General features: G+C 39.0%; 1 protein-coding gene across 6 annotated transcripts in view; it reads left to right on the top strand.

Moving 5' to 3' along the window:
- LTBP1 (latent transforming growth factor beta binding protein 1) overlaps positions 1 to 15773 on the top strand; it is a 184927-nt gene extending 169154 nt beyond the window's left edge. For all 6 annotated transcript variants that reach the window (XM_066315902.1, XM_066315900.1, XM_066315901.1 and 3 more), the window contains 3 exons: positions 9913 to 10035; positions 13344 to 13493; positions 14739 to 15773. In XM_066315902.1, the coding sequence (XP_066171999.1) occupies positions 9913 to 10035; positions 13344 to 13493; positions 14739 to 14908 (443 nt within the window). In that variant the 3' untranslated portion in view covers positions 14909 to 15773. The remainder of the gene's footprint in view (positions 1 to 9912; positions 10036 to 13343; positions 13494 to 14738) is intronic.
- Positions 15774 to 16238: the final 465 nt, after the last annotated feature.

Raw genomic sequence — 16238 nt, 5'->3', positions numbered from 1 at the left:
AAGACGATATTTTGTTTACTAGTTTGGAAATTAGATACTCTTCCATGATATATCAGGTAGAAGGTGCTACTTGTGGTGACTACAAAAGCTGAATGGATACAGAGAGAAATGTCATTAACACACAGATTTATTTCTGGGGACTGGAGAAGGGGCCAGTGGAAGCAGCATAGGTAAATGTCATGCTGTGCCCTGAGGTACATAAGCCCTGGTATACACAGTCTGGTATGATACTAACTTCTTCCTCTCCCCATGTAAACTGTTCCAAGGTCTAGTTTGGATGCAGCTTTCTTACTATAAATGTGTCTTTCAGTGACATATCTTTCCATGTAGGAATACCATCCTGCACTGGTAAAGCATTTTACTGTGAACATTCCTGGATTACTCTAATGGTAGTGTTGAGGCTAAAGGAATACATGTTTTACTTCTAGCAAAAACCCAGGAATTAAAAAACTACGTAGAAAAGCTCAGTAAAGCATTAATGTGGCTGTTTCTGTCTGCTTGGGTTGTATGCTTTTATAATTTACTTGCAAGGTCCCTGTACCTGTTCTTAGATATCTTCACTTGTTTGAATTTGCTTTGGAAACGCAGCAACTGAAAAAAAAGCATCTGATTTTGATGATGTTGGCTGGGGTAACTGCTGGCTGATGCTTACTCTAGGAAGAGACTGAAGAAGAAAAACAGGGCATGACAGCTTGATTTATAAGATGTGGAAATCTCTGAAATGTCTTTGTCAGAACAAATCTTACATGAGGACATCAAATTACTATACCTGCTGTACTATATACTATGCAGGTATATACTATACCTGCATAACAAATGCAATGGAAAGAAATCTAATAGTAACATAAATACAGGGCAACAGCTAATAGCAAGAATCATTGCTATGAACTGGAACTCCTCAAGTGGAAAGATTGAGCAGATTAAAGTTTTTCTTTGTATGAAGTTTATTACATGGTGAGAGTGACCCATCTGTGTCATGCAATCAAGAGACAGCAAAGAAAAGATGTTACTGTTAGCATTAAATTAGGTACAAGATTTACTAAAGGAGATTTCTAACTAGTTACATTTAAAGCAGGATAAATCTGCAAAGAAAGAGAGAAGTACCACCAACATGGTCAGGCCAAGAGAACCTGCCTCACAAGGGAAGATGAAAATTTCCAAGCATAGCTGCGGAACAAAGGGTGCAAGTTCTAAGACTCTTCTCTAGAGCACAGTCATGGAGAATTCCCAGAAGCTTTTAATTTAAACAAAAGTGCTGATGTGAGGGGAAAAAATTGGAACTATTTCAGTCTGAAAATATTAGATGCATTTTGATCATTAGGATTCTGGAGCCTCAATCCTGTGCAAACAGTGGAGTGCAAATCCCCACTAGCTCTGTGAAGAAAATTGAGAAATTAATTTTTAAAATTACATGGAGGTTCCCAGTTGATAACATCCTAAACATCTGTTGGATGATCCTTAGTCAAAGCTGAAGAGCATTATGTTGGATATTAAAATCTTTCTCAATCCAGACACAAGATAACTTTGATGCGATTTTTCATTTGCATTGAGAAGTATCTGCTTTAACTGAAACTATGAGGCATACTTTGATCCCAGATACTTTAAATTATTCTTATCAATTGGAACATAGTTAAAAATAAAAGCATATTGAATGTTTATTATGTCAGAACAAACATACAGGCTCTCCTTTCGTAGTGAAGATGGTATGTGCTCATTTGTCCTCACACACGTGCACTCAACCACACAGAAACCTGGAAGTCTTTCCCTGTGTTCAGGAACATTTACCAAGAAAAATTTAAAGCTGACTGAACTGAATAAATTATTCATTTGACATGTCTTCAGTCTGTAGCACTTAAAGTGATATCATTGGCTCAAGAGAGTGCTTTCACACCTCCAGGCCATCAGGTCACAGGTTCAAGTCCTGGCTGGGGAACCTGGAATTTCTCCATTTTTAAATACTTAGGTATTGTGTTGGCTGGGTTTACTACTGAAGGTGTTTGCTTGTTTCTCCAGTTAGGGGCTTTCTAAAGATTTGTAACCCATGTTAAAGGAGACCTGGCGATGTGAAAAGCATTATCACCAGAAGACTTTCACCATGAAATGGGTTGAATCATAGTACAGATCTGTGGTTTCCTTTTACCTTGTTTATAGTCCGATTGTATTTGAAGATCTGGTCACTTCCATTAGAAAGAAGGAAATTCAGGCCTACCACCATAAGTGATACTTTTGCACGTCGCTTCTAAATATATTAATGCTTTTTAAAAAATAACCTCTAGTTTTCGTAACCCAACTTGTCTCTAAAGTGCTTTCATCTTTCATGACAAGATTTAAATATCCTGTTCAACTAGGATCCAGCATAAAAACAGTGGGAAGATAGAGTGCTTTTTTAAGAATTTATCCATACTAAGCAAAAATAAATACTATCTTAAATCAGCCTGAAAGCAGAACTTACATGGTTGCTACTGTTTTTAAAAACTACTAATCAGTGCTTAATTAAACAAACCCCACTGAAAGGACTCCAGACATTCAGAGAATGAGATAAAAATAAGTTCCATTTTTTGAGATTGCAACAAATATCGACAGCAACATCTCAACAGCAATAAGACTGGTAAGTATTTTGATGATAACATTGAGGAACAAGCTCAAAATATTAGTTCAAAGTCCTGGTCAAAATACTGTAAACATGAGCTATAGTGCTGTGGTTGTGTACATCTGACTCGTGCAAACAAGGGATGTAAAGACATTGTTTTCAATTACATTATTGTCTTATGATATCATCATATTGCAGATAAAGACTTTTCACGGATTTCATCCAATACCAAAATGTCAACTACTGGCGTGTATTCTCTCTGAGCTCATGGTGTCATTAGTCTGTATTTGCCCAAAGAACAGTAATAACAGTTCAGTAATTTTTCTTAAAAAACTTCTATGGCACTTGAGATTTGTTATTTGCAATCTGTAGAAATTGACTGTTAGAGGAAAACTAGAAAATTTGGTACTTTTTGGTTTAGAAAACAACACCAAAACATCCTTTCTTCATTGTACCCGCCCCCCCCACCCCCCCCCCCAAAAATGCACATTGGATTGACTTGCCTTTGGAAGTTCTGCTTCCTTGGTCAGTTCACTGTTAGTGCCTAACAGCCCAACTCTCTCCATCCAGAGTCCAGGTCTACTAACTGGTAGCAGGGCAGGCACCAGTAGGTTTAGCAGCTGGGTCAGAGCCTCCACGCCAGAAAAGAGAGCAACTGGCCCAGACTGAAAAAAATCTGAAATCTAAAATAAAGTCATATATACCTCAAGTTAACTTGAACTTGTAGGACCTGAACTATAAACAATCTGAGACTCCAGAAGCTCTTTTGAGAGACCCTTAGGGGACTGGAATGGACTTTGGGCAAGGTGTATGGTTACAGGAAATTTGAAGAGAGGAGATAGAACTAATAGCTAGAAAATGTTGAGTAATGTGGTGTGCTGGGGTCAGCATTTAATTTACGGAGACAGCCTATTTTTGTATTTTCAAAATTATAGTTTTGAGGCTATTGCAGTGCAGTAGCACCTTTGCTTCAGTAACACTTTAAGATGCTGGTACGGTGATGTTAGGAGCCCCTGAACCAAAGAGATGTCCGTCAGCTAAGGAGGATACTTTCTCTTCTGCAGCTGGCTGCCTGGGGAAGCTTTTGTATAGAAAACAGGGTGAGGCAAATCTGGGCCTAAGCAGCTTTAGCAGATGTTTTAATGACTAGTAAGAGTGGGGGTACATTATTACATCTGCACCTAGACTTTTTTGTTGGTGTGAGTACTAAGATAATGTCATGAACACATTTTCAGTTCACAAACTGAAAGCCACCAGCATTCAGTTTATCAGCCTGCTTATTTGTGCATGCTTAAAAATACTTTTTCTACCCTTTAAGTTTTAAATTCTGTTACTTTGTGGGGTTTTATGGAAGCACTTTAGTGTGGGGGTGGGTGGAGCCTCAGCTGCTTTGCTTTGGAGGGAGTTAAGGAAGAATTTCGCAACTTTACTCGGAGCTCCTAAGACAAAGACAAACCTTTTAGCTACGGCGACTTGTTCGGAGACCCATAAGCCCTTTCGGAATTTTATGTAGATTTGTTACAATTGATTGGGTCTGTACCCTTTTCCTTCTACCTTGGTGTCCCATAAAAACCCCTGAGTTTCCTCTGGTCGGCAGAGGTTCCTCGTCCCTGGATCCCTTTCACTGGTACCCTCTCAATAAAGTACCACCTGCGGAAATTCCATACGAGACCTCTCTCTCTCTCATCATGGCCAGCTAAAAGAGGGGCAACTCACAAGGGCATAAGCTGAGAGCACTGAGCTGAAATCACTGAGAGCTGAAATCACTGAGCTGAAAAATCACTGCTCTGCCCGATGCTGAGAAGCCCCTCTGTCCAGCTGAGGAGCGCCCTGACCCCCCAAGGAGCTGTTTCTAGCGAGACATCCTTTGGGGTGGCTGTGGCTCTCTGGGTCCCAAGCGGCGGACCCCATCCACCAACTAAAATACTTTAGGTTTAGAAGATCTGCAGAAAAGACAACGGTAGCTCTCCAGTCAGTAGACGTTTCAGCTCTTCGGTGGGATTAGAAGTCACATAGAGACCTGCTGTTTATATTGTATTTGAAGTTTCTCCTTATCTCCACCTTAGCATTTGCAAAGCCCATGCTAGGAGAACTCTGAGAGTAGTGGGTGAAATTAATCACATGAGGTGTTGTATAATGTAGGATTTTTGTTGGACAATTTCATATTGTGTTTTTTTATATAGAAACTGACATCAGTGCTGGTCCTGCCAGTTTTTCTTTCCATCGGGAAAGATAAATCAGTACCCTGAGCAATATATTCCCCTGACCTGTTCTAGACCTGTGCTTTACAATGAGATTCTGTCCTAAAAGTGGTTATGTCTTTCCATGGATTAAAATGGACAATGAACAACTAATTCAGATGCAGACCCTCAGAGATGCCTACATGGAGTTGAATTCTGCCCATTTCTGGCAGAACAGATTGTTTGGATTAAATTTTTGTTGCAAAGGAACTCTGTGTATCCTTTGTAAACATTATGAGCTAGTTCTGGGCTGAGCTTCCATATTATGAGAACACAGTGTTCCCTTTAAGTTCTGGCTGGTGTCACTCATGAAGATCTGGAAGTACAGGAAAAACCAATGTGTGTAAAGGGTGAGTTTTCATCTGTCCTCTTTTGGGATGGTAAAGATCAGTAAGGAGGCACTGGGTTAATTTCTGTAGGTCATTGCTCATCTTTCCATTTAGGATGGCACTGTGCCTCTATCCTTTGTGGTAAGGACTCTGGTCAAATGGATTATATCATCTAGGCTTAAAATATTTCAGTGATTTGGCCTTGAATATTGAAAATCTTGTGTTCAGTTGTGCAGATTTTTGGCCGATTTAATTTCTGTTGTGAAGAGTTTCAGTGCTTTTTCTGAAGGTTAGGAGAGACATGCAGAGGAGCTTTGGCTAAAGGTTCTTTCTCATGGAACCTCATATTCTAAGTGTACATGGAAATCAGCAAGGAGTCAGAAAGCCAATGTGCAAAATTGTGTTAGAAACAACCTGACTTTTACTACAACTTCTAACTATCTACTAGGAGCAAAAAGAATGGGAAGGTCATTTTAGGAAACTCGAGCAGCATTAGTAAAGGAGCAAAAGGTCACTACCAAGAGGTTTTGAGAAAATCAGTTTGGCAATTATTTCAGTTAGCAAGAGCTTTACAGTAACTGTGAATCTTTTTCAGGGATTTCATTTATAGTATGTCCATGAGCGGATATGAACATCCTTGTTAACTAATGAAAAATAACCTTTAAGAAAAATAACCCTTACCTTTTTCTTAAGTTGTAGAACAGATATGATTGCTGTTCACTGCAAACCTTAGCATCTCTCCATGGGCAATGTCAATGAAGTTCTCAAAATTGTCGAAAGCACCATCTAAAATATAGAGCAGAAATGCCTTTATCTTCGGTTCACATATGATGCAATCTCCTGCGATGGCATAAACTTCACCAGTTCAGACTGATGTCCAGAACCTTTGGTGAAACTATTGCATTCTTAAATAATTTGAAAGATCTGGTTTTGTTTCTTAGTCTTGGCTTCTTTTGTGTGTGTGATGGTGACATTTCTGAGGAACTGGAAGAGAAATAAAGCTTTCTTTATGGGCAGGAGCTGGACTGGCTGTGGTGTAGTTATCTCATGGTTGTATCAGGAAAAGCTTTTTATATAATATTTTTCTTTAAATACATGAACTATGGAATGATGTTTCTGACATGAGGAATTTTAGGCATCTGGGTACAAGTAAGGCTCACTAGGGCTTGCTCAGTTACAACTATATATGCAAATTAGATGCACATTTGCACAGCTGCATTTTTGCTTACAAGCACCTAAAAGCCAGTTAGTCCATCCAATTTATATCATGTCGTCTCTGTCAGCCGAGCTTTCATCGCCAATTACAGCTAACATCTCTGCCAGTACACATGTGTGTCTAGATGTAATCCCCTAACACTTGTTTAATATGCAGTACATATGACTTTAAAAATGCCCTTTACATTTTTGAAAGCATACATCAGCTTCCTTTTATAATAGCCACTCTAAGTTATACAACAAGCTGTCTCTATGCTTCATTTGCAAGTTACGAGAAAAACATAGAAGCACATGGACCAATGTAGACAAAACTATATTAAAAACAAAGGGGTTTTTTTCCCTCTTGAACTGTAGTTGTATTGTCCCTGATCACAGCCAAGAGATGAGTAAGCAGAAAAAATAAACTCATATAGAAAAAGGTTTCCTCATTCATTGTGAATTATAGAAATTTTTTTTCAATTTTACTTGAAAGATTCTTTTCAAAGTGAGTATTTATTTCTGTGACAACTAAAATGTTTCTGTCGTTCAGGGGTAGTTACATGTTCTCTCTTGGTCTCTGCCCCCTTACCACCCTCTTGATCTCAGTCTCTTGTCATCTCCCTAGGGCAATGTCACGCTGTTCTGCCATTTAAATCGTTGCCTGCAGGCTTCTGTGTCATGCTTTCACCCACAAATCTTACAGCACTCTGTTCATTTAGTTCCCTCCCCTGGAAGACTGTGACCAGCACACATCACAGTGACCCAAAATATATCATTTTTAATTTGAACTGTAGGAACATAGCATAGCAAGGGGAAAAGTTTAAAACAAGAGCAAGTGTCATTTCTGTAACTTGTTCTATCCTCTACAGGGGCACTCTGATGGGTTCATTTCTGTCAGAGATCCAAGTCTCAAGTCTACCTTATTTTAAAACATCGGTTCTCATGACCTTTCCAGAATGTGGCCCCTCCATTTACCTTTCAGTCTTTGTACTCTCCTCTCTGCCCACCCTTTTCTTCCCTGGGGAAAAAAAAGAAAGAAAGAGAAAGAAGAAGAAAAAGACAAGCTGAGAAAGGTGGAATAGATAACTTACCGGAATAGATAACTTATCATTGTTATTGGTCCTGAATTTCTACTCTTGATTTCTTAGGTGAGTTGCTGTTGCTCCCATTGGGTTTATTGCCCAAGCACCTAGTGACTGGAACAACACATTGTAAAAGGCAAGAGATTTAGTCGACACTACTTGGACAGCTAAATAGAACATACAGTACTAAGAGAGTATTACATGTATAAGCCCTAAAAATGCAGACATTCAGAACTTGATTTTTGAGGGACCAGTGGGGCAGGAAACAAGTTTCTATTGTCAACATTCTTCCTTAATTCTTCTTTAGATGTTAAACAACTTTGCATTGGCAGACATGCAATATAAAATAGCCTTGCACAATCTTAAACTACACAGCTCTCACGTATATGAGAGCTTCAGCTCTATGGATTTTCAAAAGTTCCAACTGCGTCCTTTAGAACTAAAACATTATACTACCAGTATCACTAATGGCAAAATTAGCACTCAGTAATCTGGGAAGCCAGTGTCCAGGTTCTGCTCAGTCCTTCCCATCAGATCACATTCATGTGGAAGAAGCAGCAGTCCCTAAGAGCTGCTTGTTTTATCCCTTTGCCTTTCACTGACTGTTTTTATGTAGTGCTTTCTTCCACATAAGCCAGATGAATTAGTATTTTGTGGTAGAACACGAATTTCCTTTGCCAAGAACATTTGTGGGCATCTGTGATAAAGTGCTTTTACTGTTCTGCATGGCTTTCCTGTGTGTACATATGAATGAAGGGGTCACTCCTGTCCCCATGCATGGATGTTAATCTGGGGTTAGATGTGGGGAAGAAAGAATGGTGTGTTTCTGCTCCTATGACAGCTCTTAAACCTATGCTCATTATCACAGTATCTCAGTGGGAAGCTGTGCAGTCAGGGATGTAAGTAACTTTTGCTATATGTTGTTTATTTTGCCGTGCTGGCTTTCTTTGCTGTGCCTTGGGATGTTGCTCTTGGGCAGTCTACTTCGTTCTCTGGGAGAGAAAAGTAGTGTTTGAATATTATTACTGTATGTAAATATATTCTGGAGGACATACCTCAAAGGAAACCACTTTGCTCTTGCAGCAGAATGTGGTGGGATTTACAATGATTTGTACGTTCTCGGGGGAGTTGGTGCTGCAGACTTGGACTGGCAGCTGTGGCAGCTCTGGGTGTGCACAGACAAGCTTTGCCTGTACTGCTCTGTCTTGTGCTCTCAAAGGGCCAACTTGTTGACCACAGAATTCAAACAGACTTCTTGAACACTTCGGTTTTTTCAGTACAAAATAAAATTGTTCCAGGCAGAGGAGATACTACCTGTAAAAATAAAGTTACAGTGCTGGACAGCAAGTAGGGCTGTGCTCTGTACTGTCTAGAGGCAGTCTGGACTTATCCAACTATTTGCTGTCTGGGACAGTTCTACACAGCATGAGGTTTCTGGCTCTGCAACCATCTGCAATTCTTGGATTTTGTATCTGCTTAGGGCTTTTTTTCCTCCCTCTCTTTCGGTGGTTTTTCTTTCCCATCCTTTCTCTGTCTGATTCTCAGAACACCAGGCAATCTTCACAGAACCAGATACTAAATAGACTGTAGCAACAGTAAAGGAGCACCTGGGTTGCTGTATTTTAACAATATTTCTGCTTTCAAATAAATTGTGTTGTATGTCTTTTAGTAAAGGGTAATAGAAACATAGCTGACACAATTTTTATTTGACTTATGAGAGAGTCAAATTCTGCATAAGCTTTTCAAACATGGACTCTGACACCTAAAATGAGGAGTTGCTTTGGTCTTGACTTGTGTAGTCTAGCTTTTAGAGAGAGGCACAAAATGAGATCTAACTGTTTCTCCTGTGTGGTGTGTTTCCCCATGCTCTTTGAGGTTCACAGACAAGGAGACTTTGAACAGCATTCACACTTTTAAGCCTGTGGGTTGAACATACAGTTTGTAGGTAAGTGAGGGCTATTTTAGGAGTATTTTTCACTCTGATTTCTGCAGGTTGGCTGATAGTGCCAGCAATATTGGCTGTACCTGCCCCAGTTTACTTCCTTTGGGGAGGCTTCTGCTAGCAACCATGATGGTCTGGGATAGCCTTTGTTCCACAGAATGAGGAGTATAAACAGAGATAGCCCTGGAGACAAGTGCATTAACAGCGGGATACACAGCATGCCTTGGATCTTGCTTCCCATGCTGAGCAGAAGAACCTGACCTATAACTTTTTGTACAGTTATTGACTCAAATCTATCCCTGGTGTTATCCCTATTATGACTTAATAGTATATATTTGGCTGATTAACATTGTAATGGCATCCTTCTTGAAGAGAGAATGCTTTCTGGAAATTTTCTTTTCTGCAGATTTATGGCATTTCTAGGAAGATAAGTTTATTTCCAGCAAATACGAACCACAGCTCACTGGGACTAATGTAATGCAGCCTGTGTTACAAGTGTGTTTACTTTTATATCTTATTTTCTTTCCCCCCTCAGAGGATTACGCCCAGCTGTGCAACATTCCTGTTCCAGGATCTCGACGGCCATATGGACAGGATGCTTTAGTGGACTTCGAGGAGCACTACACTCCAGAAACCAATCCATACTTTGTTGAAGACCGTAAGCAAGATTCTCTGTTATGTAAAAGCCTTGAAATGAGATTTTTACTTCAGTTTTTTTTTTCCCTGTAGCCAGTTTCATTCTTCTCTTTGCTTCTGGGTAGTCTGGCCTATTTGGGCTTTAGTTATTCCTATGACACTGGCTTTCAGTCAGGTGTCCCAGTTCAATAGCCAGGTTTGTATGAGAGTCCAGTTGGGCTCAGAGTACAATTAATTTTTAATCTAGTGAAACAGTTTGTGCCAAATGTACTAAATTTGTGTTTACCAACAGCTTTACAGCTCAAGGTCAAAAGGCTTGCCAATTTTCCTTCTCACAAATTGATTTTCCTTCGGAGCATGGGATAGATTTCTCCAGAGTGCTTTTAATTTAGAAGAAAAAAAAATCTCTTCATCTTTCCATGATTTCCCAGCTGAACTTGTATGGGTGAAATGAGAGCAAGCAAGTCATTCTTGCTCAACAGAGAAAATTTACAGCACAGTGTGATCAGAGAATACACATATGTATGGACTTCAGTCTGGATATTATGGGCTGCCAAGCAGGGTGTGAGGGAATGTACACAGTATCTCGCTTGTACTTGAGGGATATCAGGGCTCTCTATGTTGGGTTGGGCCCACCTCACTGTTAAAATTTGCAGGAGAGAAATGCTTATAGATTTAGCATCTTTCTCGAAATCAGGCACCCTGAACAGGTCCAGAATATTTTATCACAGTTTTAGAGAAGAAAAGTGGAAGTACCAGAAGGAGCTGGTAACTTTTGTGCTTTACACATATATGGCCTGCAAGTTGCTACTGTGCTCTTCCCCAGTCAGGTTACTGAGTGTTGATGTGTAACTGAAATGTCACACAGCTGAGAACTACTGATGACACAACAAAAAACCCAGAACAATGACTGGGTAGGCAATGTCAACTTACTGCTAAATCTGGAAAGAAGCATTTCAAAAGGTATAAACAAGTTATATAATTTAGTGGTAAATAAATATGATAAACTATGGAAAGTTTTTGAATCCACAGCTGAGGCTGCTTCATAGAGTGGCTTCAGTGAGAAGGAACCTTAAAGAGCATCCAGTTCCAACCTCTTAGAGACAGAGGCTTAAGAGCTCATGGCTCTTGCTCCCATCCTATCACTGAATCAGATGAGATATCCTATTTAGGGCATCAGAGACTTCAAGATCACAGCCCTGCTGCAGGCTGCGTGAGGAATACACCAATACATCCCATCCCATGGCAGGGCCATGTACTTCAGTGTAATATTTGTCATTGTGCAGTCAGTTTCTACAGAAGCAAATACATAACTCAGAATTACAATGCAGGTCTCATTAAATTATTCTGAACTAGAGTATATTTTGTGAAGTACAACTTGATGTGAATGATATATATTTCAGTTTCAGCTAGTTAAAATTACAACATACTGTATTTATGACAGAGGGAGAGAAAAGATGTATATATGTGTGTACATATGTTTATGCACATGCATATATGCCTACATATAATCTATATGTCTAATAAATTATGTCTTTTTTATTAAAAAATATCTATGTATTCAGGGGGACACCTTTCCCTTTCTTGGCATTGTTTTCTAAATTAGAAAATATCTTTACTTTAAAGGTCTCTTCTGAGCCCTCTGCAAGCTCTGCCAGAGGACTCCAGCAAGTAATGAAACTGGGTTACCTACATCATGACAGTGCTTAATATCTCAATGCTATTGTACTGAGAAGTGATTTACAAGGCTCATGAAAAAGACTACAATGTCTCCCATTCAATGTACACCTGTATACATCCTGTGTATACAGGTGAGATGTGACATCCTGAGATGTGACAATAGTCAGCAAGTACTTACTTCACATTATGTGTTCAGTGTCTTCAGAATCTACTCAGCATATTATTGACCAGCTTGATCCTTACTAAGAAGCCCACCTTGCTAGAAAATCCGGGATAGGAACAATATTTGTAGTCAAAGAGAGAGGGAGTGGAAATGATAGTATGGAAGTTAAATGGAGGAAGACATGGAAAGGGTAGAGTAGGGAAGGCAAAAGCAGGTCAGTAGAAAAGAGGGCCTCAAGGACCAAGACTGGGTGGAGTAAATAAGAAAAGACAGGAGAAAAAAAAAACATAAGGAAGGGAGAAATTTGTATTCCTAGGTAGCTTAGCAAATATATGCATCACAGCTGTTGCAGTATGAATCAGTAAACAGTTTTTCAGTAAGTTGCTGGCTTGTTGGCAGAGCCACTACCTGTTACAGGACAGATGGGGAGATATATCCTCCTCTTTTGCACTCCAGCTCCAATTTCCCTTCTATTTATTCATTGTGCTATTAAACTTATGACTCAAACATTCTCAGCTTTTTCCACAGAAGTCTGTCTGATGTGATGGGCTGCCATCTGCAGTCCTGTTACATCATTACTCTGTGAGCAGAAAGCTAGTGAAAAAAAACTTGGGACTTACAGGAGGATTTCAGTCCTAGAGACAATCTCTGAACGTGTACAAATGTAAAATAATTTTGTAAGTATAAATCCTTCCTTATATATAAAAACATAACTGTCACAAAAGCTCTAAGGAAAGGAGCACAAAAAGCATTATACAAACCACTGAATACAAAGACAACTCTTTGTATAAGGGGTGAAAAAAAAAGCTCAACTCTTTGAGCTTTGACTGCTCACCATCTAGAATTATGACAAGGAGGAATTGGTAGATTATAGGTATTTGTACTGGCACCAGTCACTGAAGCACAAGCCAAAGGGCTGTTAACAAAAAACCACAACAGGAAAGCAGTCTCTGATTTCTTCTTATTTTCCTTATGGCAGCTGGGATTGATTTTTTTTTAATATGTTTTCTTCTGGATAAATTATAATGCATCTCTAACCCCTCTAGACACACACACCTTATTTTTCTACAATCCTTTTTAAAGACACTTTTATCCCAAATTGCATGACCACTGGTTTCCTTGAAGGCTGATACGCATAACAATTGAAAAGAAAGGTACTATTTAGAAAACACTTACTCTTTACAGAATAAACAATTAAATTAGGGATTTTCCATTCTACCAAAAAAAAAAAATCACAGATTTTTAACACAAATAAAACTTAAGAGTTAACTAAGTTATTCAGTTTCCATCTTGAAACATATCACAGCACTTTTCTGGTACATTTAAAACTCCAGATGGTGCAGCTCTGCTAAAGCTGACCTATTTTCTGCAAAGTCAAGTCACATTCCAGTAAAATTCTGAGAGAATTTCAGACTCTCACTACGTATTTGGGTATACTGATTGAATAGCTTTGTAACCTACTTGTCTGCAATTCTTTCTCCTCCCAGGTTTCCTGAACAGCTTTGAGGAGCTACAAGCAGAGGAATGTGGTATTCTGAATGGATGTGAAAATGGCCGATGTGTAAGAGTCCAGGAAGGCTACACCTGTGACTGCTTTGATGGTTATCACCTGGACATGGCCAAAATGACTTGTGTTGGTGAGGATAGCATATCACCTGTTACATCACCTGTTGTCTCCTGGTAGTCCGTCAGTTCACTCAGTCACTTGACCTTAGGAGGCCTTGAACAAACAAAACACCTGAATTGTATCAAAGATCCAAGCTTTGTTTTATTTACTGCAAAGGCCAGTAATTACTGTTACAAAAATGTCATGGGGTTCCTCAGTGCATCTTGGTCATTACAGCTGTGTTCAGTTAAGAGAGTAAAAGTGAACAGATACACATTTGTGGAATGAAGCTTAAACTTATATCAAGGCTTTAATGTACAGACCAAATGTTTTTCAAAGGCTTTAGTAAGCTAAGAGGATGGAAATGGATCCAGAGCAGAAGAGTGGGTTTTGGACTGGATTTTTAGAGTGGATTCGGAGTGATTGCCTAAATATGCAGATAACTAGTCAATGAAGTTTGGCCCCTGATTTTCACAGATTTCAACAGACTCAACTATTTCTCTTACTCTCAAACTACTAAATCTGCACGTTTACTAACCAAGACATCTATATCTTTAATAAAAAACAACTAAAGATGGGAACAGCAAATGTCAATGAGCAGATGAAGCAAAACAACCAACTCTCAATGCAGAAGCTTAGTATAGATAGTGTGATTATTTCGATTTAAGGAGTGCACTAACCTTGTTTACCATTATGCTTTGTGATACACAGCTGGAATCTCCCAGCTCTAAGACGAGAAGCTGCCTATGTGCCTTGTAATCTTCAGGACTTTACAGCAAGCCGGCCTCCTTAGTAAGAAAAGATGTAGCTGCTGTGTATGTCAGGCCAAAGCTGTGTGATGTTGAGTGCAGGTAGCCTGCCCTTCACAACTATCCACTTGACAACAGCAGCAGCTCCTAAAGTATTCAGTCAGTAAAGTACAGATGTTATGCTGAGAACTTTGAGCTTCTTTCTTTAAAGTCACTTTTCAGTCATCAAATAAACACCTGTAAGTGGTTACTTAATTTTGTTGTGCAGCTAGGCTGAATTTGGACTTGGTAATCTAACAGTTTAAGGCCCTTTAATACCCTATTGATTTGCTAGGAAAACTTCCACCCCTTCCCAATTCATCTTCTAGAGCTTTTGACCCAGCCTAACTCCACCCAATTGGAACTGAAAATAGAGTTCTTAGGGCATTTGAGCAGATTGTTCCAGTTCTAGCAGTGCTGGAACTAAAGGAGTATTAACTACACACCAGACTTAAGTGCATGTGTCTTTTGATGTCTCCTTTTTGCAGATGTGAATGAGTGCAACGAGCTGAACAACAGGATGTCCCTCTGCAAGAATGCCAAATGCATTAACACGGAGGGATCATACAAGTGTTTGTGTCTCCCTGGGTACGTGCCTTCAGACAAGCCCAACTACTGCACACCACTGAACTCAGAACCAGAGAGTGAACTGGAGTAGAGGAAAATCTCCATATCCTAAGCCCATATACTCTGCACTGTAGAAAGCAAAGGAAGAAAAGTATTTAACTTGAGAAAAGAAGGCACCAGAGTAGCAAACAAAAGGGGAGAAAAGGGTTAAAATGTGTCAAAGGTAAGCCATGATGGGTTGGTTGTTCATCAGCTTCATTGAAGTGACAGACCAAATGGACACATTGCTCTGTATGAAAGAAACAAGTATATAGTGTGTTAATTAAAAAAATCTTTGAAAATAATCAAAAACAGTGCTGTTATTTTAAACAGAAGAGCTTTGTTTTTTGGTTTTTGTTTTGTTTTGTTTTGGAATTTTTTTTACTATTGCTTGATTAATTTGGCATTTAAATAGTGATGGAATATTTTATATTACTATGTCATTTTTTGATTGTTCATTTTCTTGCCTACTGTTTCTTCTCAGATCTTTTTTTCTGATCCATACAAATTCTATGATACAGATATTCTTAGTCCATTTTATAAGAACTGTTACACAGGACAATGCTCCTCCTTTCCTGGAACATTGGTCAGTGACTTTTTTCTAATTTGCAAGTTGTCTGCCCTGTGGAGCAGGCACCAAATGTTTTCAAATGTTTATATACCTTGGCGAAAAGTCCTTATATGCATTTTGTATTCTGTATGATTGTTACTGCACTTAAAGTCTTTAGAACCTTTCTTGCCAAGTTCAAAGCTGCTAGTCGACATTGGATTCCTTTTGTACATTGAACCAAAAGATTTTAGCTCACATCTCTATTGTAATGTGTAAATTGAACACAAGAGAGATCTTGTATGATTACCCTAACATATTAAAGCTGTATATTAAAACTCAATAAAATCACCTTTTTTTAGAAAAAAAAGTACTATGTACTAATTTTGGCTTCTACCCCCCTCCCTTCTTCTTTTTATTTTTTTTTTAATTTTTTTGTTTGTTTGTTTGTTTGTTTGGGGGGTTTTTTTGGGTTTTTTTTTGTTTTTGTTTTGTGTGTATGTGTTTTACAAGAATCAGCCCTCAGGTGTTTACAGTGCAAGATTTATTTTACATTACAAAAGTCTTAGGGAGTTGTCTGGCTAGTTTTTCCTTCTCATGCTGTTTTAATAAGACCAGAATCTGAATTAGTTAATGCCTGAAGTTAGGCTTCCAGGGGGAAGATTTCAAACACAGACCTACAGAAACTGTTTGACTTGGAAGCTGATTCACATGGAATTTTTTTTCTTTCCTGGTTTAGGCATGTTTCCCACTAAATCTGCAAATAACACTCTACAGTATGATGGCCTGGTTTTCAGAAATACTGAGGAGAAGGGGGAGAATTTCCTTTTCTTCA

The sequence above is a fragment of the Sylvia atricapilla genome, chromosome 3 (genome assembly GCF_009819655.1).
Source record: "Sylvia atricapilla isolate bSylAtr1 chromosome 3, bSylAtr1.pri, whole genome shotgun sequence".
Lineage (NCBI taxonomy): Eukaryota > Metazoa > Chordata > Aves > Passeriformes > Sylviidae > Sylvia > Sylvia atricapilla.
The sequence above is the reverse complement of the archived record's forward strand: the minus strand, read 5'-3'. Positions and strand labels throughout refer to the sequence as shown.